At 39.7% G+C, this 21,960-nt stretch overlaps 1 protein-coding gene across 1 annotated transcript in view; it reads right to left on the bottom strand.

Moving 5' to 3' along the window:
- DCX-EMAP (Doublecortin-domain-containing echinoderm-microtubule-associated protein) overlaps positions 1–21,960 on the bottom strand; it is a 403,415-nt gene that overhangs the window by 134,082 nt on the left and 247,373 nt on the right. Inside the window, exons 5-6 of the mRNA XM_067140171.2 lie at positions 6,914–6,931; positions 4,052–4,190 (exon numbers count right to left, since the gene is read on the bottom strand). Of these exons, the coding sequence (XP_066996272.2) occupies positions 4,052–4,190; positions 6,914–6,931 (157 nt within the window). The remainder of the gene's footprint in view (positions 1–4,051; positions 4,191–6,913; positions 6,932–21,960) is intronic.

Genomic DNA, 21,960 nt, shown 5'->3' with positions numbered 1-21,960 from the left:
CGACCAGAACAATTTCCCGTCGATTGGTTGAAGGAGGCCTGCACTCCCGGCGTCCGCTCAGAAGACTACCATTGACTCCACAGCATAGACGTGCACGCCTGGCATGGTGCCGGGCTAGAGCGACTTGGATGAGGGAATGGCGGAACGTCGTGTTCTCCGATGAGTCACGCTTCTGTTCTGTCAGTGATAGTCACCGCAGACGAGTGTGGCATCGGTGTGGAGAAAGGTCAAATCCGGCAGTAACTGTGGAGCGCCCTACCGCTAGACAACGCGGCATCATGGTTTGGGGCGCTATTGCGTATGATTCCACGTCACCTCTAGTGCGTATTCAAGGCACGTTAAATGCCCACCGCTACGTGCAGCATGTGCTGCGGCCGGTGGCACTCCCGTACCTTCAGGGGCTGCCCAATGCTCTGTTTCAGCAGGATAATGCCAGCCCACACACTGCTCGCATCTTCCAACAGGCTCTACGAGGTGTACAGATGCTTCCGTGGCCAGCGTACTCTCCGGATCTCTCACCAATCGAACACGTGTGGGATCTCATTGGACGCCGTTTGCAAACTCTGCCCCAGCCTCGTACGGACGACCAACTGTGGCAAATGGTTGACAGAGAATGGAGAACCATCCCTCAGGACACCATCCGCACTCTTATTAACTCTGTACCTCGATGTGTTTCTGCGTGCATCGCCGCTCGCGGTGGTCCTACATCCTACTGAGTCGATTCCGTGCGCATTGTGTAACCTGCATATCGGTTTGAAATAAACATCAATTATTCGTCAGTGCCGTCTCTGTTTTTTCCCCAACTTTCATCCCTTTCGAACCACTCCTTCTTGGTGTTGCATTTGCTCTGTCAGTCAGTGTATAATTAAATTTTAGTTCAAGGCATATACGAGTATTTGTATACGACTGCATTATCACGAACCGCACGCTATTCTGCAATGGTCATAAACTGACATCTCCCATTCATTAACGACCATTGCATTTTTTCACTTGTTCGTACGAATGTTATTGGAGTTGTCTCCCTTGCCAGATTTAGGTCTGGGTAACCTAGCCAGCTACTTGTGTAATTCAGTACGAAAACTTCACTGTGCAAGGAGTTGAAGTTTACATTTCAGTTTACTTTATGCTGTCTGTTGAAATAAGGAATAATTATATCAACAACGCCAACATTATTTGGAATGCTTAACAGCCATCCTCAGCCTTCCACAATAGAATTTCGCTTCAACAATGAAAATATCTGAAAATGCTTAAGTTGATATGGCATAGACTTCGGAAGTGAACAATTTCAATTGAAAATAATTTAAACATGCCCTGCATATAGCCATTTATAAATTCTGTTATTTCTAGGAGTGGTGTGCGGATAACTTTAGCACTACCTAGAGGCGGCACTAACACCTAAATCCTGCCCTGGTTGCCGAAGATTCACGACTGGAACTTGGGAACATTTCCCTTCTGAATTGTAATGTTTTCCGATTTTACCTGTTTCCGATTATCCGTGTTTTGCTTTAACCGTGATCTCTTAGGCCTTTATTAACTCGGACAACCGAGTGTTTGCTGCTTCACATGATGACAAATCGGGAAGTTTTCCGTTCGTCCAATGTAAAACTGTGAATATCGACACAAGTGGTTCCCAGCTCTTCTGAAACATAATTCTTCGTTCTGTGTTTTGATTTTGTCGGTGTTAATCGAACCGTAAAATACAAATTTGGAGAAGATAAATAATTGTCACAGAAATGCAATAAACCAGGGTGATTAAGAAATTTAGCGAATCCAACAACGGGCTCTGTTCCCAGTAGCAAGCAAATAGTTTGTTGAACATTTCTGGTGATTTCTTCAAATTTTCATCACCAGTTGTCGGTCAGTTCAGAAGTAATGATCAATAATGTGTGTATACAGGTCTAGAATTAACTCATATGGATTAACACTCTGGACAATTAAATTGGTTGCACTTCGATGAATTATAGTTTGCTCTATTATCACTGTGCTAAATATTAAGGACACTGGGTACTGTTCTTTGCAATTGACAAGATTCGTGTTCAGGAAGTTCACTGAATAAATGAACAAAAAAGCCAAAAGAGGAAAGAAGTATCTGAAGAGTAGAAGGGAACAGAAAAAATCAGTAAAATATGTTCTGAATGTATGGTATCTCTCTGAAAAGGTACTTACCTATAAGATCTGCTTCCCGTAACTTAAAAGTTTGGAACGTTCAGTTACCAAGGATTCAAAATCCATAAACTTTGGAGTTCTAATATTTTCGACACTAACATACAGGCAGATATCTTGGACGTGCATCTATAATGATTACCAGAAGTTAGTAGCAGGCTGAGAAAAGAACGGATATTCTTTCGGAAAAACTTTCCCGCACATTATAATTATATTTTAATTGAAGGATCGGGTGTATAATCTAACATAATCAATTTCAAGTGTCTAAAAACGGATAGCATTTACTGTAGATGGAAAACAATTGAGATGAATGTTCCAGAATGAAGCAATGTTAAGGTTTCTCTGAAGAAACCAATTTGGGTTCATTTATATATTTTCCAATAATTATACTTAAAAGTAACATTATTTAACCATCAGTCAGCTCGGAATAAGCTTTCTTAATATAACACTCCCAGCCACAGTTTCAACATAAAAGGAGAATATGCTTAATGTAATAATGTCTACTAATGTACACTCGTACACTCAGGAGTACCCAGTGTCCTTGAGAGGTAATTAAATCACAATATGCTTTTTTAGTTGGAAATAACATATACACACACTTTTTATGACTCCTTGCAGTGGTTTAAAATTAATAAGTGTCATAATTTGCTTGTTTATATAAATCGAGCTCTTGTTCTAGAACATGGGAATCAAATACCATCCGGTTAAGATTTATATTCCTTACTTGGTGGCCGACCGTCCCAGCACCATTCGGAGGTATGAAGCGCAAACATAATGTAGTCAGCAGTAACCCTGGGTGCACTTGTCCTCTAGTTTCTTTTATGCTACTAACTCTGTCCAGAGAGGTACTGGTATATCTAATTTTCAAGACCAGGGCACCTATCCTCATCCTAGAGTATTTATGGGTAGTCACTAGTTTACGACCCCTAAGTGATTCTTGACCTTCATGAAAAATACAAGAGATGGCATTGCAAGAGTTCGGTATGCATTCGTCGGCCACTTTTTCGTATCGTAAACTTGAACAACAGTTAGTGGCTGGTAGCGGCCCAGTTCTATCTGGAAAGTCATCAAAGCACATTCAAAGCCAACGAAATCAGCAACAAATCCAAAATTTAGTGATGAATGGTGTTCTGCGTTCCGAAGAGTCATTGTCCTCTTGTCCTCTATATACTCCCCTATTAGGGTATATCGAGTCCAAATTCTTAAGGAAATAGGTTTGCCGATTTCAAAATTTTAAAAATGATTTTGATCTTCCCTTATTTCTTATGTGAGTCCAACCTGCAAAAGTAAGACTGAATTTACAGCTCGAATACCATTGCAACATGGTAGTCTAAAAAATCATCTACGTCACGGTGAATTTGTTGTACATGTATTCAAACATATTTTCATTTGCTAAGCAAACGAAATTAAGTGTACATCCAGTTAAAAATTTGACTATGTTTGCTTCCATTTACTTGTGTGAGCACCTATTTTACAAATGAACTATGCCAAGTCAAAATGCAGATCCCGTTTGACTGATCTGTTGGCGCAGTTGAAAATAGCTTCAACTGAAATGAACCAAAATTTTAGTGAAATAATTGCAGTAAAATAAATGTAATTAAAAATAAAATCTTGTAATTTATTACTTGTTTACTGTCGTCTTCGAATCATTGTCCATTTGTGCTTCCGAAATGAGTGGAGTTTACCGGTTTTGCGGGTTGCTTATCAAGTGGTTCGGGGTTTGCCCATACACACGGTTCCTGCATGCGGCCTCAAACACACACACATTCCATCCTTAACGTGTCGTCTCTTTCCCACTGCAGTTAAGCCTACACCATTACAGGCTTTACAACTCAATAAATCAATTGTCAATGCCGGTTGGAATGCCCGTTGGTTTATTAAAGGATACACCCACGCCAGCTGCAGACGTTTCTCCGGGGGTGAGTTATCGTGAGGTGGATGGTGAAGTGGAGGGTAGAACGTGCGTCGAAGTCCCCGGATCGTGACCCTGATAGGTTCCTCCTTGAGCACCTCCAGCAGGGTATAGTCTGTGAAACATTACAAAACACATGAGCAAAACTGTTTCAAGAGAATTATTCATAAGCACATGCTATGTGAAGCGTGACAAACTACAGGAAACATTTCAAGGAATTTCGATCGAAAATGTTTTTCTGCTATTTGTCTCATTCCACACAGCATACACCCAAGGTATTTAGCTTATATTTTTTTGTAGAATTCTTAAGTTTCAAGATTACATGCAGATATGCTTGGGAGTAATACGTTTTCATTGATAAAGTAAGTTGATTTCCTCAAATAAATAAATATATACATAAATACAATAACTACCATATCAAATGCTCCTAAGTATGTAAGTATAAGAATGTGGTGCGAAATTCTGTAGAGAGTGAGTTGGCCTCCTGTGCTCAAGGTTGCACGACTGAATCTTGGCGCAGTCGATTGGCATTTAAAGGTGCTTGTATATGCAAGAGATCCGCGTCAATGGATATTGTACCACAACTAATTTTCAAGGAAAAATTAAGATTTCTTGCAAAAAAGGGGAAAGTGATTTTAATAAACAGTCTTACGTTCATTTATCAATCATGACTCGTTTTTTACTTTCACAATAAAATACTATTTACACTAAAAATGATAGAGAGAAAGAATGCATATACAAAGATTGATGTAAAATTACCATTATTAATGTAGAGTAAATTCATTTTGGACACTTCTAAATTAATTGCATTAATTAGAAATGAGATGATTTGAACAGTTTATCAGTATAAACACTTATAAAGCTTAAGGAAAGTCTGAGCATTGCAAATATGGACATTTGGCCAAGAAAGATATGTTCACCCCAAAGTTATCTTTATTCACCTTCCTGACAAGGATTTGACCTAGTGACACTTTCTGGCTTTAATCCATCCTTTTCTTGGTCTTCCAATGTGTTTCTTGCCAGACGGTCTGTACTAACATGCAATTTTGTCATATCAGATTGTGTTGATATGATCTGCATGATTTTTCCATTTTACGCCATGTTTAACTATTTGTTAAAGTACAGGTTCCACTTACAGTTCTAAATGGACGTCCTCATTCCAAATACTGTCTGCACTCCACCCTCTAGGAGGGTAAATGGCCGGTAATTTAGCCCTCAGGGTTACACTGATATCGTGTGGGTATAGCAACTAAAATTCAAGAAATGCTTTAACTGCAGATCATCTGTCAGTGCTACCAGTAAATTCTACCATCAGCGGTTGGGTGAAGGCGAGTAACTGGGTCATTTTGGATAAGGTATAGTAACTCTCACAGCAGTGCCCCTGGTTCTCCAGGTTGGGGTTTTTATGGAAGTTTGGTAAACTCCGATACAAAAACCATAATGCTCGCAAGATTAACTCCAAAGGACTCTAATAAACACAATTCCTTAACGACATTACTTTTTCTTTTTAGTATTTGCTTTACGTCGCACCGAAACAGATAGATCTTATTGTGGTGATGGGATAGGAAAAGGCTAGGGGCAGGAATGAAGCGATCGTGTCCTTAATTAAGGTACATGCTCAGAATTTGCCTGGTGTGAAAATGGGAAACCAGGGAAAACTATCTTCACGGCTGCCGACAGTGGGGCACGAACTCACTATCTCCCGAATGCAAGTTGATAACCACGTGACCCAAACCACGCAGCCACTCGCTCGGTGTCATGACGTTAATAATATTATCCGCGCAACAGCAGATGGCATGATACGATTGCCCACCTTTTGCCCAAGTTATATACTTCATGCTCTTCGAAGTCTTCGTGGCCTAGGTATAATGAAAGCCGAATGGGAGGATTACACTCAGAATTTTAACAAATGTCAAAATTTGCACCGGGCCAATTCTATCCCATTGTATAGACTTAGAAGCTGGAAAGCAATATGCCTTTCAAAACATAGCGGTGCAAATATTGCCGTCCTCGCCTCAACGAAAAGGAATCCTAGAGAAACAACACACCAGAGACACTAATAGACGCGGAGACTTATCTCTGAATCCGGAGGAACCACCTTCCTTCTCAAGAAACTGTGGTTCACTCTTAGGGCTACACAGCCTCTTTCCAAAATTACTTACCGGGCTGTGTAGCTCAGAGGCAGAGTACTGGCTTTCTGACAATAAGCCCAAGGTGGCGGATTTGATCCTAGCTCTGATGGTAGTAGTCGGTCGAAGGCGATCAAATACGCTAGCCTCGTGTCAGTAGATTTACTGGTACGTAAAAGAACTTTTGGGAGACAAAATATTCGACACATCGGTGTCTCCGAAAAACGTAAAAGTAGGTAGTGGGACGTAAGCCAATAACATTATCAACATCACTATGGTTTTAAAAGAATTATATATCGCTTCTGTAAATTCATTCGTGTTCACCTTACTTATTTTCAATTTCTTAATATTTGTAATGTTATATTTTAGTAGTCGTAGGAAGTCTTATTTAAAAGAAACAAGTTGTTTTATTGTCTTTAGAACCCAAGTGGTCGCCTGTTATTCACGTATAGAAATAATGTACCTATCATTATCATAGAAAAATCAGAACTCACTCTCACAATAAGTAACTTTATTTTATAATATATGCATGATTTTGTGAACATTATAGAAACACACATCTTTACTCCAGCCCTGTTGACAAGACCTTCACACCCGCGGAACGACTGTCGTTTGTTTACACGCTCACGGCCTTCTCGGAAAGGATGTGCTCAACAGTACCAACCTCCGTATTTATGAACTTACGATTAGGATACGACCTGGACAAGACCATTGGTCTGGAGTGGTTCTTGCCGTGAGACGTTACGATGGTATAGTACCCATGATATAGGGACAAGAAAAGGGGGTCTGGGGACGTAAGCCACCAGGTTAGAAGCCGCGAAGCGGCCCTAGGGCTGTTACATTTCCTTGCGCTTTTATTGTGCTGGGGTTTGTAACAGATTATGATTAACATTATTGACGGGAACGAGATCACGTGCCACTTTACATTGGTCAATAGGAATGCAAGTAGTTACTTCAGAAATGAAAATGGCGTGTAATACTCTTCATTAGGTTATAAAAGTAAATGTACTTCTTGGGGTGGTATGGTGGGTTCCTGGACATCGCAATGAACACATCTCTCCTCTCAGACGCACTCCAAGTAAGATTTCAGTAATTTCCACTTATAACAATAGAAATATCTTGTAAACAGGGCTGGAGTAATACGGAAACACACACATCAATTTCGTATTACATGATTATTATAGCTAACAGAACAGAATTCTAAGTATTTCTTCATAGATTCAATTACCTATGTGTGTATCAGAGAGGACATAACTTCCATTAAACGGCACACGATTGCCTGCGGCAAATAAGAATCTAACCACATACGTACATACCTAGATTTCTTTAAATTATCACCAGCTACAACTAAAGCCTTACACTTGACATACAGCTCGTGTAAACATTTCCTGTGATCTTTTCTTTTAAGGGCAGGGGGTGATGCTAACGCATTGGCATAGAAACCGCAAATAAGATTTTTCTGCTAGTGTCTGTCCATTTTTAAAGATCCTAAGGGGCATTTAATTCCCAGCTGTGGTTTTGGAAGTTTACAGAATTAAGCACGATTAAGCACACGATTTAAGTAATATACATTCTAGTTATAATAGCTGGGGAATTTCTAGGGGCATAGAAAATAACATAAATTAACTTGCTCGTTTAGAAATTAACAAACGGTGATATGAGGCACCAAACTTTAGTAATTTAAATTCTGAATAAAAAATCCACGTTAATGCATGGCTTTCTTTCAGTGTAGAAGTGTATGTTACTCCGAACTGTGAATTCTAATTGATTCTTGCACAACAGTTTTAATCTGATTCCTTTCAAGTTGTGTCCATATAAGCACTCATATAGCATTCGTATTTTGTAGCATTCCATTTTAATAATAGTAACTTTCAGAAATATTTTGTTTAGGTATGAAAACGTTCAAATTATGATGAAATAGCACCTATTTATATAAGCATTGCATTGAAACTGGAAATAATACTACAATTTATTCCATAACTTCTCTAACCTACATAGCTAAATTTTAAAGTATTGAACCTAATATTGCTTCACCTGGAATATTTTTAAATTCGCAAATACCTGCTCTATTTATGTAACATTTTCAGGTTTCCTTAATTATAATCATATTAATAAACGCCTATATTTTTATGTAAAACGAACTAAAATTACAGAATATATGAATTTCAACAGGCTCTCGACTCAAGAACTTAAGTACTATAGGTAGTGTTTGAGAAGAACTACTTGGGACTTAGTTGTGCTACAGTTGCCTACAGTTGTTGTATTAGGCAATTTTGTCACTTGACTGCTGTGAGATGCTCTTCCTCGTCAGTTCCACACGAGATAGATTTTTCCCCAAATACTTCCTGGAACACATGCCCATAGAGGTTAACCTTTTCATGACCACATTATTGATAAACAGTAATTTCAGACCAAATATGGATTTTCATTATGTATAATGATCGCGTAATGTGAATCAGACATAATTTTAATTCAGAATACTGTTAAAAATTTGGGAACTATATATTCTATTAACCATTCTTTCAATGTTGTTACATTGTTTATGTAATTAATATTAGTAACTATTCTATTTATACACACTACAGTAGCATGAAATATCGGCTTGAATTGAATAAATAGTGTCATTTTAGTATATATCCACTCTATTTCTCCATAGTTTTCAGGAACTTTGTTCGTGTTTACGTCACGCACATTCCCTTTCTTTATTACAATGTACCCTTGATTTACCACAATTTACTAATATAGCGGAAGAATTACTTGCAATATTCATTTTCAGAAGACGTTTTAGCAAGTCCACAATCACTTCAAGTTTTGAGATACATTACAACACATGCTCTTAAATAAACACGCAGAACAGCCTCAGAATTCACAATATGTCGGTACATTATTTATTTCAGATGTATAAACATCCACACTGGATAACAGCACGTACCGGAAGAAGTGGGAAATAGTCCTAAGAAGCCAAAATCAAGAGAATGTTTGAGGGAATCATATAACACAATAAACTTGAAAGGATTAAACGAAGCAACAAGAAATGAGTCGTGAAACGATGAACACCGGATGTTCCGTGCTATGGAACAAATGTCCCGTTTAACAGTAATGCTAATGATATCTGGTCTGTTGGACGTAGTTTTTCCGTTACAGACTTCATTTGTAAAATTGCACACACTTATGTTTGGAAGCTATATCAGTGGTAAGAATTCTGATACTTCTTACAACAAAATGAATTTGATATTGGTCACATATCCAAGCCAGTTCCGGTTCCGTCCGGCCCGTTATATCTATCGGAAATACAGAATCCGGATATGGCCCAGTCTTATTCATCAAAGAACGTACGAGAAAGGACAAGTGCGATCCAAAAGGTTAGGTGTGACGATCTGAGTCCTCCCAAGACTAAATAATTACCATCGTGTTGTGGAAGCACGAACTTTTAGAACAATATTTTACTGTTACTTCTAAATGAATAAATAAATAGTCACTCCATTTATTGATAATGTTATTGATCTTACGTCCCACTAACTTAGTCTGTAGTTTTCAGAGAAGCAGACGAGCCGGAATCTTGCCCCAAAGGAGTTCCTTCACGTGTCAGTACGTGGCAAGAGACTGGCGAATTTGAACACCTTCAAATAGTAGACTACCAAACGGCGTATTGGCCTTAGGTTCAGAATATCCTAGGTTCGAATCCCGACTGTGATGGGGATTTCAACTACGTATAGTTAATATATTTGGCTCGAGAAACGGATGCTAGTTTTTGTCTTAATACATACGCATCTCTTCACTTACACACAACAGCGCACTATCAATTACCAAAAAGGAAACACGCAATAGTGAATACATCCTAACGTATAATGTTGGCGTCAGAAAGGGCATCTTGCCGTAGAACTAAGCCAAATCCACATGACGTGCCTATCCCAACAACCAGGACGAATAAAACACAAACAACTTCAAGACACGTATAATATATTTTTAACGCGACTGAAATGAAAATCACACCCAAACATTATTTATCATTTCATTTTGGAGAATACTTGAGAAAATACTGTACATTTTTCTGTGTCCGCAGAGAGTATATTCAGATCTCGGGTAAACGTTCTGCGTTCGAAAATTAAATAAAGTTTGAAGTTTTCAGAAAGTAATGTGTAGGTAAGAGGGATGAAGAGGAGCCTTATTGACGCTTATAGGAAAAATGTGTTCTGCTATAATAATCATTTAACTAGTTTTGCAGGACGCCATACTGGGGTCTGAACGATCTATTTCCTACTGAATGTTTTGCCTTTGTTAGTCTGAGCTTGATTCACGCCAAATTTGGCGAGAAAAATTCAAAATTTGGTTTAAATAGATCAATTACTTTCGGAATTTTGGCTCTTTACTTCGAAAAATTGGCTTTTCTTCCAAAATACTCCAGGTACTCCAATATTTTTTATGGTTTGAAGCTGTTGTTAAGCTTAGAAAGCTCAAAGGAATGATTCTTAGTATTATGCTCGTTATGAATTTAAAGCTTTTATTTTAACAACATTTTAAAGTGACATCGCATTTCTAAAGCAAATGATTTTTCCTGTGTTGACTCAAGGTATCTTCTGAAGTTTTTCAATGTGTTAAAAATAGATTCTACAAATTTTGAAATATATATAGGTGCATGTTTGTGAAAAGTTTGAAGGTAATCAGGTTAAAGCTGGTTTGGCCGGAACATTTTGAATTTTAGAGAAAGTTACATTTGTAATAGAAAATGCTGGAGTGGGCGTGTCCATTTAATTGGCCGTATATTAAAAAATTGGATTTCATTATGTGCCTCAGGGTATGGAGAGTGTTCTAGTCCCAGAACTTCATTTTTGTCTTTCTGTCTCATTTTGTTCCAACATTTCAGTAGGATCCTCCTTAAACAGTAGGTGGGGGATATCGTAATACCATACGCATACACAAGATCATGGCGAAGCTAACTGACTGTAGTATCAAGAGAATCGATTAACATTTTTCCAAGGTTGAAGTGTTGCCATTAATCTAAAAGTACAGTTCGCATTAATGGCTCATTGGAATTCAGTGAGGAAAACCAAACCTTCCCACGATAAAATTCAAAAAACATTTTAAATCCCTTGTTATTCCCGAATATTAAAATAGTAAATGACTCTACAGTACAAATCCATTATGAAGGTAGAATACAAAGCGTATTATACTTTTTATGCTCTTCCATTAGCTTACCACCGTTTTGAAATGAGGTGTACCTGGAAAACGTGATTTGTAGAATTATTAGTATAGTTTATTCTTAATCCATATTTATAATTTGATGATCCGTTTCCGGGAATGCAAATTGTGCGAAAACGGCGGAACAGATTTCAATGAACGACACCTCATTTTAAAGTACCCTGTTTGAAAATGATATCCCAACACGAAGAACACATTAGTTTAGTGGAATGTGATTTAGGCTAAGCAATTGTCTACCTAATATACAGTATTTATTGGATTAAAGTTTCTAGGTCACAGGTTTAAGTATGTGCGAAAAGACATGTGCCATGGTGGTAAATTAAGAACCTCAGTAGTCGCCACGATTTCGAATGCAAGCATGAAAATGTGCATGCATTGCGTCGTACGGGTGCCGTATGCCATTATTTGGGATGGAGTTCCAAGTCTGTTGCACTTGGTCAGTCAAATCAGCAACGATTAATGCTGGTATGGGATGAAGCTGTATTTGTCTTCCCATAATGTCCCACACGTGCTCAATGGGCGAAAGTTCTGGTGAACTCCCAGGCCAAGGCAACTGGTCGACACCCCGTAAAGTTCGTTTTGTGACAGCAGCGGTATGAGGACGAGCATTATCCTGTTGGAAAAATAAAACCTGATATACTGCGAATGAATGGCGGCACAACCGGATCAATCACCAGTCTGACGTACAAATCCGCTGTCAAGATTCTTGGGATAACAACGACAGTGCCAATGCTGTCAAAGGAAATCGCTCCCCAGACTATAACTACAATAGTTGCTCCCTCGTGACCAAACTTTCATTACGCGCGGGACGACTGTCCTTTGTTTACTTCTCGCGCCCTTATCGTGGAAGACGTAGTCGGGCGGTGCACATTGCTGCCAACTTGTTCACTTAGGAACTAAGCTTCCAAGGTTAGAGCCGCGAAGCCTGGACAAGACCACTGGACTGGACCGGTTAGGGTAGAGCATGGACAAGACCACTGGTCTAGATAGGTTAGGGTAGGGCCTGGATAAGACCGTAGGTCTGGATAGGTTAGGGTAGGGCCTGGACAAGATCAGTGATAAGGGGACAAGCAAAGGGGGTCTGGTGGCGTAAGCTCCCAGGTTAGAGCCGCTAAGCGGCCTTAGGCCTCTAGTTTTCTGTGAAAACACCATTTGTCTGGACTGGTTAGGGTAGGGCCTAACAAGATCAGTGGTCTGGATTGGTTAGGGTAGGGACTGGAGGCGATAGTGTTTGAAGTTTACTATCTCCCTTGTGAATGATATTTAACAGGTAATAAAGCAATGAACACTAATAAAAGCACACCGTTTACGTATACGAGCAACTGATCAACTATCTCCCGCGTTATCCAACTTTCAACACATACACGTACGAGCGGAACGACTGTCGTTCCTGCGGCCTTCCATTTACCTATGCTTTTATTCCGCTGCGGTTTGTAACGGAAACAATTAGCATGATTGACGAGAATGACGTCACGCGCCACTTTACGTTGGCCAATAGGAACCCAGGTAGCTACTGCAGCAAGGGAAAATGGCGATAGGTTGTGAAATAAATGTACCTCTGGGGGTGGGACAGTGGGTTCCTGGACATCGCAATGAAAAATCTCTCCTCTGACACTCATTCCAAGTAAGATTTCATTAATTTCTATTTCCTTACAATGTTACAAACATGTGGATCGAGGTGTCAACTTTTACCACTATAACTCCAGTGTGTCGACGCTGCAGACAGCTTGGTCTCAAGCGCTCACCGTACCTCCTTCTTACTAACCTACGGCCATCACTGGCACTAAGATACGGTTTTCATCTGAGAACACAACTGATCTCTACCACACCATCCAATGATCTCTAGCTTGACATCACGGAATTCGATAATGGCAGTGATTCGGAGTTGTAGCATGAATGGGATGCTACAGGACGTCTGGCTCGGAGCTGCCGCTCAAGTAATCGATTTGTTACAGTTCACTGTGTTACTCTGGTGCCAACTGAAGCTCTAATTGCTGATGAAGCTGCAGTACGATCCACCACAGCTATGCGGCGAATACGGCCCATGTGCTGCCGAACCACTGTCTTCTTGAGACATTGCTTTCCCGTGGCCCTTGTTGACAACACCGATGCACTGTGGATGCATCCCTACCATGTCTTTCTGCAATATCACCGGGAAGAACATCCTCCTTCTCGTGGCCATATTATATGGCCTCGTTCAAACTCAGTAAGCTGCTGATACTGCCTTCTTCGTCTCCTTAAAGGTATGTTTGACTCACACATTTTTCACAACATCAACAGTGGACGATGACTAACACTCACGAAGAGTACAGCGCGTACTTAAGGCAAAAATGCTACTAGCAAACCTTTTCATCAATTAGCGTGCAAATTTGAATAGACGTCATCTTTCAGACGTGCAAGCCCGCCTCCCGAATTTCGTTTATCTAGCAAAACTCATTTTTGGTGTTGGGATTTCTTTTTCCTCCAGTGGATGTTCAGAAATATTTTCCCACTCAATATTCTAATTTCATTTTCTTTAATTAGTTCCAAGACATTCTGCTAGGTACCGCGTGGCAACTGGCAATAATTCCATGACCCACCGCTACTTGGCGTATGGCAGCTGGTATGATCACCACTATCTCTAGAGCGGAAAAACCGCCAGATTCAAACAGTAGCGTGTTAGTTTACTGTTAAGACGGAAGCGTGAATTTACTACGATCTACGAGCTAAATCTCCAAGTTTTGTTGTTATGAACTTGCTGAGTTACCTTCGCTATATATATACACAATTGCTGATTCAGCTATAATATACAAATATACAAAGCTATATATTGATATATATCTGCGGACGTCCCCGTAATCGTGATCTATCCCACAGAGACTCATCAGAGAGGAATAGAGCTGAGAGTGTTTTAGTGACAACAACTTTATCACAGAAGTACCTTTAGGCAATGATTTTTCTTTCATACAGCATTTGCTGTATAAGCCACTAGTATTGATAATATAATGTAATATCACTGATGTAAAGTGGGAGAAATACACTGACTGTAAGTGGGTAAAGAAACTCTGTTTTGTTAAATAAATAAATAAATAAATAAATAAATAAATAAATAAATAAATAAATAAATAAATAAATAAATAATAAATACATCTTCATAATAGACTTTTATGACTTTCAGCGATCAGTCTGCCAGTCTATGTGAATTAACTGAATGCCTCCATAATCCCCCATTTGTACTGTAACTATCCATGTGGCCTCGTTTAGTTCCATATCTCTTATCATAATTTCGAGGTTCCTCCTGCCATTGTTTCCACCTGATTGTACCAACAAATCATTCTCGCTACTTCCATGTCTGTAACGTCTAACTTATTAATAATATATCCTGAGTCCACCTAGCTTTCACTCCCGTACAATAAAATCAGTCTGAAAACAGGCCGGTGTGAATATCGTTTCGTCTGGGAGCTGATGTTTTTCGTACGGAATTCCGCTGATCACAACCAAGTTCACTGTATTTGCTTTGTTACACCTTGATTCAATTTCGCTTATTATACTACTATCTTCAGAGAATACACATCCCAAATACTAGAAATGATCTACCTGTTCGAGTTTTGTATTCCCGACCTAATATTCAATCCTCTCAGGTATCTTCCCTACTGACATCACTTTAGTATTGGAAACGCTAATTTTCATATTTTATTTTATTTTAATGACAAGCATACAACAAAGAACACGTTTCCAATTACGGTATACTTTACAAATTTAAGATATAGCAGTACATATACTAAATAATTGTATTAATGATGATGATCATGATAATGAGATTGGGTTAATGATAGTGACAAATAAAGAAATGAAAATTATGATGGCAAAGATGGTAACAACGTCGTGTAATAATCATTACTAACTTGATTACTGTATAATCTAATTTGAAACTTGTTTTTATTGCCTAAATCTTGAGCGTTAACTGATGGAGATGCAGCCGAAACCTAGCTCCATATTGTTGACGACCATTCTGCTATACCTATTGCATATTCTGTTAAGTGATCAGTTATTGTGACTGGCTGTTTTCACATTTTCACAGTAGAACGTAAATTAAACTTGTTTATTCACCTGTGGTACAAAGAATTTTCACAATAAAAGAAAATGAGAATTACCAAAAACCCTATTTACAACTTTGTGCATAAAATCATATGGTATAAATCTGTACGTGATTTAAGAGGTTTGAAATGGGCATCAATGAGGAGAAACTCGTAGCTTGCATTCAGAGGAAATTCACCATATTTTCTCATGTATAGAAAGTTTAGGAAACGTTCCTGGTCGTTTCTATTATTTCGATACCTTCATTGTTACATGGGTTCCATATAACAGTAGCGTATTTACGTCTAGAGCGCACTGATGTACTGTAGAGCGTAACAATACTTGTTATTCCATTCAATGTTTTTACATTACGCATGACGAATCCTAGCATTCTAAAAGCGCTGTTAGCTCTTCTTTCAATATGACTTCGGAATGTTAACTTGGCATCGAGTAATATACCCCTGCACATATTTTCATGATATTAGATCGGAGGCTTTCAGAACAGTCTGGCATAGGCCAAACTACTTACTACATTTCCACATAACTGAATCTCTTCGTGATGTTGTATACATCTTAGTAAACGATCCATGTAAACTATGAACAACTAAGGTGAATGATTTTTTTTTTTGTTGCTAGTTGCTTTACGTCGCACCGACACGGATAGGTCTTACGGCGACGATGGGACAGGAAAGGCCTGGGAATGGGAAGAAAGCGGCCGAGGCCTTAATTAAAGTACAGCCCCAGCATTTGCCTGGTGTGAAAAAGAGAAACCACGCAAAACCATCTTCAGGGCTGCCGACAGTGGGGTTCGAACCCACTATCTCCCGGATGCAAGCTCACAGCTGCGAGCTCCTAACCACTCGGCTAACTGGCCCGGTAGGTGAATGATTACAGCCTGGTATAATCCCTGTAAGTACCTTGAACCAAGACCTCATTCTAGCATCAGTTATAATCGCTCCAGCCCAATTGTCAACATAAATAAATTCGTGTGGCTATTTCTAGCCGGGTGCAGCCCTTGTAAGGCAGACCCTCCGATGAGGGTGGGCGGCATCTGCCATGTGTAGGTAACTGCGTGTTATTGTGGTGGAGGATAGTGTTATGTGTGGTGTGTGAGTTGCAGGGATGTTGGGGACAGCACTAACACCCAGCCCCCGAGCTACTGGAATTAACCAATGAAGGTTAAAATCCCCGACCCGGCCGGGAATCGAACCCGGGACCCTCTGAACCGAAGGCCAGTACGCTGACCGTTCAGCCAACGAGTCGGATTGTCAACATAAATGCCTCTGATTGCCTGTATTAATTTGATTTGATTTGATTTATTGATAAATAGGGTTCCGAAGAGCAAGAGCTCTGTCGAGAGAAACAATACGTAGATAATCGCAACAATGGCAGATTAAGGTCTAAGATCTAAAAGTGAAAGAGTAATTATAGTGGTTTTACATATGCTTTGACTATCACTATTTACCTAATAGTGAGGATTACATTAAGTAGGTGAATTATTATCAAAGTAATGCTACAGGAGGAACAACTGTTTCGAATTTTAAGGTGATTTTGGAAGTAAAAAATATAAGAGGAATGACTGTTACACATTCAGGATGCCTAGGAGGTACTTCTTGAGCTTATTACGAAATGGCACATAATCCCATAATCTCTCAGTACGGCTAACATCTTTTTCCTCAGTTCTCTCTCATAGCGTTTTTCATTAACTGTAACTCGCCTTATATTGCACGTTCATCCCCAGGAATGTTCCATAACAGTAGTTTAGGAAGCATTAACTCTTATCATACCAGACCAGGTTATCAATATTCCATTAATTTATTTTCTAAAACATATGGCATTGAGAAGAGTGGCTGCGCATATGTAAACGCGCTACGGCTATGGAGTCAAGCTCTGCATTCGGGAAGCGAGTGGGGTCGAACCCCACCATCGGCTCTCTTGAAAATTGTTTTCTGTGGTTTCTCATTTTCACTTTCAGAAAAATTCCGGGTCGGTTCTTATTCATAGCCACAGCGGATTTCTTTCATCTCCTTACAGAGTTCATCACCAGCATCCATTTTACCTTCATTAACTCCTCAAGTGAGATTCGTGCCAGGAAGGGCGTCCGGCCATAAAAACACGCCACCTCATCCCCGACCCCGTGTCAGGAAAACGGGACTTGTAGGTGGGGTTTGAAGACATACACTGTGTTTCAAACGCATTTTGCTGTATAATTGGAAGGAATCGTTTAAAATGCTACGATGGACAGGTATGTATTTAGGATGAATCATCTAAAAATACCATCAGCGGAACGAGTTGTGGGAGTGCTCCACAGGGGCTCACGAAAGTAACTCGTACAAAGCTTCCAACAATGACCAGAAACTGGCTTTCTAACACGAAAATTATGTTTTTTACATGCAACAGTTCCTGTTAATAATAATAATAATAATAATAATAATAATAATAATAATAATAATAATAATAATAATTTTATGACCCGTTAACAGTTTTAAGGATTTCGAAGACGCCGGTGTGCCGGAATTTTATTCCACGGAAGTTGCTTTTCCTACCAGTAATTCTACCCACACGATGCTGGCGTATCTGGATTTGGGTTCAAGAAAACCTTAGCCCTTAGCGTCGCCTATTAACACTGAGAATGCAAAAATACATAATATATGAATCACAATGGCATGTTTTTGCCTGGTTCTAGTGTAAGTAATTAATGGGTTGTCGTCGTCTGAATCTTTGAGTGTCGACAGCTCCATTTGAACTATAGTTCCAATTTATTAGAGAGAGAATTTAGTACAGCGAGTTCTGGACTTTCTCATAGGTAGAAATAGTAAAAATAAAAATAAAAACATTGAGTTAATAATAGCATATTAATCAAAGTATCCCCTATATTTTCTAATGAAACCGCCGAAATTACCGCTGAATTTCGTTCAAAGAATTCTACAGGTACCGACAGAAGGGGAAGAAGGACGGAAAGAAATGGTATAATGACACACTGCCCAGCTCACAAGTTTGAAGAAATATATAGAGGATCTGGTCGACGAACTTACTAAATAATGTGAATTATGTTATAGGCATACCAACGTTAAAAAAATGTGGCATTGTCTACAACAGACACACGTTATTTTCTTTCAGATAAGCCATGTACTGAGGAATGTAATGGCAAACTACCGCACTCGTCATCATGCCTTGTATGCTCCGTTGTGGTGCCACCATTGATTTCTGTAGTTCCCTTATAACCGCGTAACTTTTGCTGATGTTATACGAGGATCCAACCAGCCTCCGGGCTGAAGACTTTTAATAATAATAATAATAATAATAATAATAATAATAATAATTCTTATTGGCTTTACGTCCCACTAACTACTTTTACGCTTTTCGGAGACGCCGAGGTGCCGAAATTTAGTCCCTCCGGAATTATTTTACGTGCCAGTAAATCTACCGACACGAAGAAGACTTTTAACATTTTGCCTGACCTGATGCAGCCCTCCGTGACACCGTATCCTGTGATAACATTTCATTTTAACCTTCCCATAACTACTTACTGTAATGTGTTTCACCGAGCTCGATAGCTGCAGTCGCTTAAGTGCGGCCAGTATCCAGTATTCGGGAGATAGTGGGTTCGAGCCCCACTATCGGCAGCCCTGAAAATGGTTTTCCGTGGTTTCCCATTTTCACACCAGGTTGTACCTTAATTAAGGCCACGGCCGCTTCCTTCCCATTCCTAGGCCTTTCCTCTCCCATCGTCGCCATAAGACCTATCTGTGTCGGTGTGACGTAAAGCATCTTGCTTGTAATGTGTTTCTTATATTGATTCCTTAGACTCCTTCTTTCAAACATAATCCAGAGACTTATTCCCGGTAATGTCTGCCATGCGATATAGCCAGTTAGTCTGAACCAGCTTGTCAAATCCTTCTCTTCTTACCGATCGTCCTGTATGTTGATCATCAACACCACAGTTCAAAGATTTATATTCTCTTTCTTTCTGCTCCACTCATTGTCGGTACGATGCGACGTCTAATGGCTTGTAGTTGGTTAAGCTCAAAGTAACAGGATCGAATTCCAGCGCAGTCGGTCGCTAGGAAATTCAAGTCGGCAGATTCTTTTTATTTTTTATTTTAGCTTTCGGTCTTCTTTGACAATACAGCCAACTTACACAAAACTCATTTTGTATAGACTCCTCCTTATGACTCTTATGAACTATGAAATATAATGATTTATTTTGATTTAACACTATGGAATGCCAGGGCTCTGTCTAAAAGTTCTCTGTTCTTCAGTGCAATTTCATGAAACTCGGAGCAAGATACAGTAAATCCTTGGAGATGGACCAGTGCAATTGTTCTGCGTTGTATAACGGTGGTCTTCTTTAATAACAGGGGGCTATTTGGTTCAGTGATGTAACCCGTAATCGAACCTGGATGTGTTAGAGGAGTGGCTGAGAGGAGGAAGAGAGAAATATGTGTCAAGTGAGACACAGAAAGAAATAGTAAATGCCGGCTCTAGTCGAGGAAGTAAATAGAGTAGGAGTATACGCGATATGAAGATAATGAGTGGAATTCATAAATTACCGAGAATCGGTTGTGAGATTAAAGGCAGACTTTGCAGACGACGGTTTTAAATTTGTCTGTTGTGCTCTGCGTGCGAGAGATGGGAGACCCTCAGCTGAGGGCACGATGTGGAACGAATTGGTACCCTGACTTTGTTTTACGGGGGGAACGAAAGTGGGGTTACTGAACCTAAGAGCCACCTGTTTAATTGAAATTAATAGGGTTGTTGTCCGTGCCAATAATGGAGACAAGATGACCAGTTACGAGGCCAAGAGTACATGGGTTCAGGACCTGTGTGTTGACGTTATTTTCCCTATATGTATTTTCTTGCAAGTAAAATGAAATGAAATGGCCTATGGCTTTTAGTGCCGGGAATGCCCGAGGAAATGTTCGGTTTGCCAGGTGCAGGTCTTTTGATTTGACACCCGTAGGCGACCTGCGAGTCTTCTTGAGGTAGTAATCTGATTTGAGTGCATTTAACTCCGTATATTGATTTGATGCTTGTGTGTTGTCTTTCATTGTGGTGCTCAATGTTGTTCATGTTGTGGGTAAGCGCACCGTGCTCAGATGAAGGTCTTGACTTTCAATCCATCTGTGCGATTATGGCTGCGACTATAACATTTAGAGTCTGTGTTTTTGTGGGTTTATAGGGATGATCTCATATCATAAGTGTATTTTCGTATGTATGTCATTTGCCATGCCTGGATAAGCCGAGAGGAATTCTTTAGGGTGCGAAAAATTAATCATTTCTCTTATATAAACATAATCAATGATTAAGGATCTCTGGACCAAAGTTGAGGAGATCTATCTGTTCTCCGAGTCTATGATCTAACGAATCTCAGTTTCCATGGCTGAAGATCTACAAAAATGCGTTAATGTCAAAGGGGCGTGACCGCAAGCTTTGGTCGACTTCTGTACAGTTGTTTGTAAATTCGTTTGATTAATGTGGGTAATTGCTTTGTCTTAGAATAATAAATCATATCCCCGCCCCATATCGTAATAATTCTCAATCATAGTTATATGGTCTGATCCTGTCCTATTTTATAGTTAGATTTAGAGGGGCCTTCGAACGTACCACGACCCTGATACAAAATAGATAGCCAGGCTTAATTTTGAACAGGTAGAAGGGTTTAAGAGATTTAAATGTTCTTACTGAACAAGTTTGAGAGGAGCCCGTCTGGTGGCCATGATCGTTAGGCGTTGAAGTCTGAACGGTCTGACACTGTGGTTAGCCGGTTCGAGACCCGTTGATCGAAAAATAATTCACCATCAGAATGTTGGCCGGCATGGTGATGGAGGCGGTGGTGTACAATTTCTAATCACTACATTGCGCCCCAAAAGCCTGGATTAAATTCCAAACCTCTCCGCTGTGCTCATATGGAGTGAGGGCACATGACGCTGTTGATGGTGATTCGTCCGTCGGATAGGGACATTAAGCCTTGAGCAGACCCCTTGGTGTTATTCGACAGGAGTAGGCTACGTGCCGGCACCGGGTTTCAACCTCTCCCTTCCTGCTATGATATAACATGCCATTCATTTCATCCCATTAACTCCTCTGATGAGGTTGACGTCAGGAAGGGCATCCGCCACGACAGATTCATCTCACCTCAAATTCGACTCCGTAGGGAAACGTAAAAAATGTTGTACAAGCAGACAAAGAAAGAAACTGAACAAGTTTGAGAGGAACACATTGACCATACGGGACACTGCAGCTCCCCTTAAGACTGGTTACAGTTCAAAGGGCATTAAACACATTAATAATACTAATAATAAGCAATACTTCGATTCCTTGCTGAGTTGTGATGATCCAGAAACCTGTATTAGTAAACTATCTAGTTCCCCATCAGAAGAACAAAAACCAGAGCCATCATATCAAGAGGTATTACAAAGTATTATACGTTTAAACAACAAAAAAGCTTCAGGTACTGACAACATTCCTGCTGAGCTTATTAAATACGGTGGAGAAAGA

The sequence above is a fragment of the Anabrus simplex genome, chromosome 2, assembly GCF_040414725.1.
Source record: "Anabrus simplex isolate iqAnaSimp1 chromosome 2, ASM4041472v1, whole genome shotgun sequence".
NCBI lineage: Eukaryota > Metazoa > Arthropoda > Insecta > Orthoptera > Tettigoniidae > Anabrus > Anabrus simplex.
The sequence above is the reverse complement of the archived record's forward strand: the minus strand, read 5'-3'. Positions and strand labels throughout refer to the sequence as shown.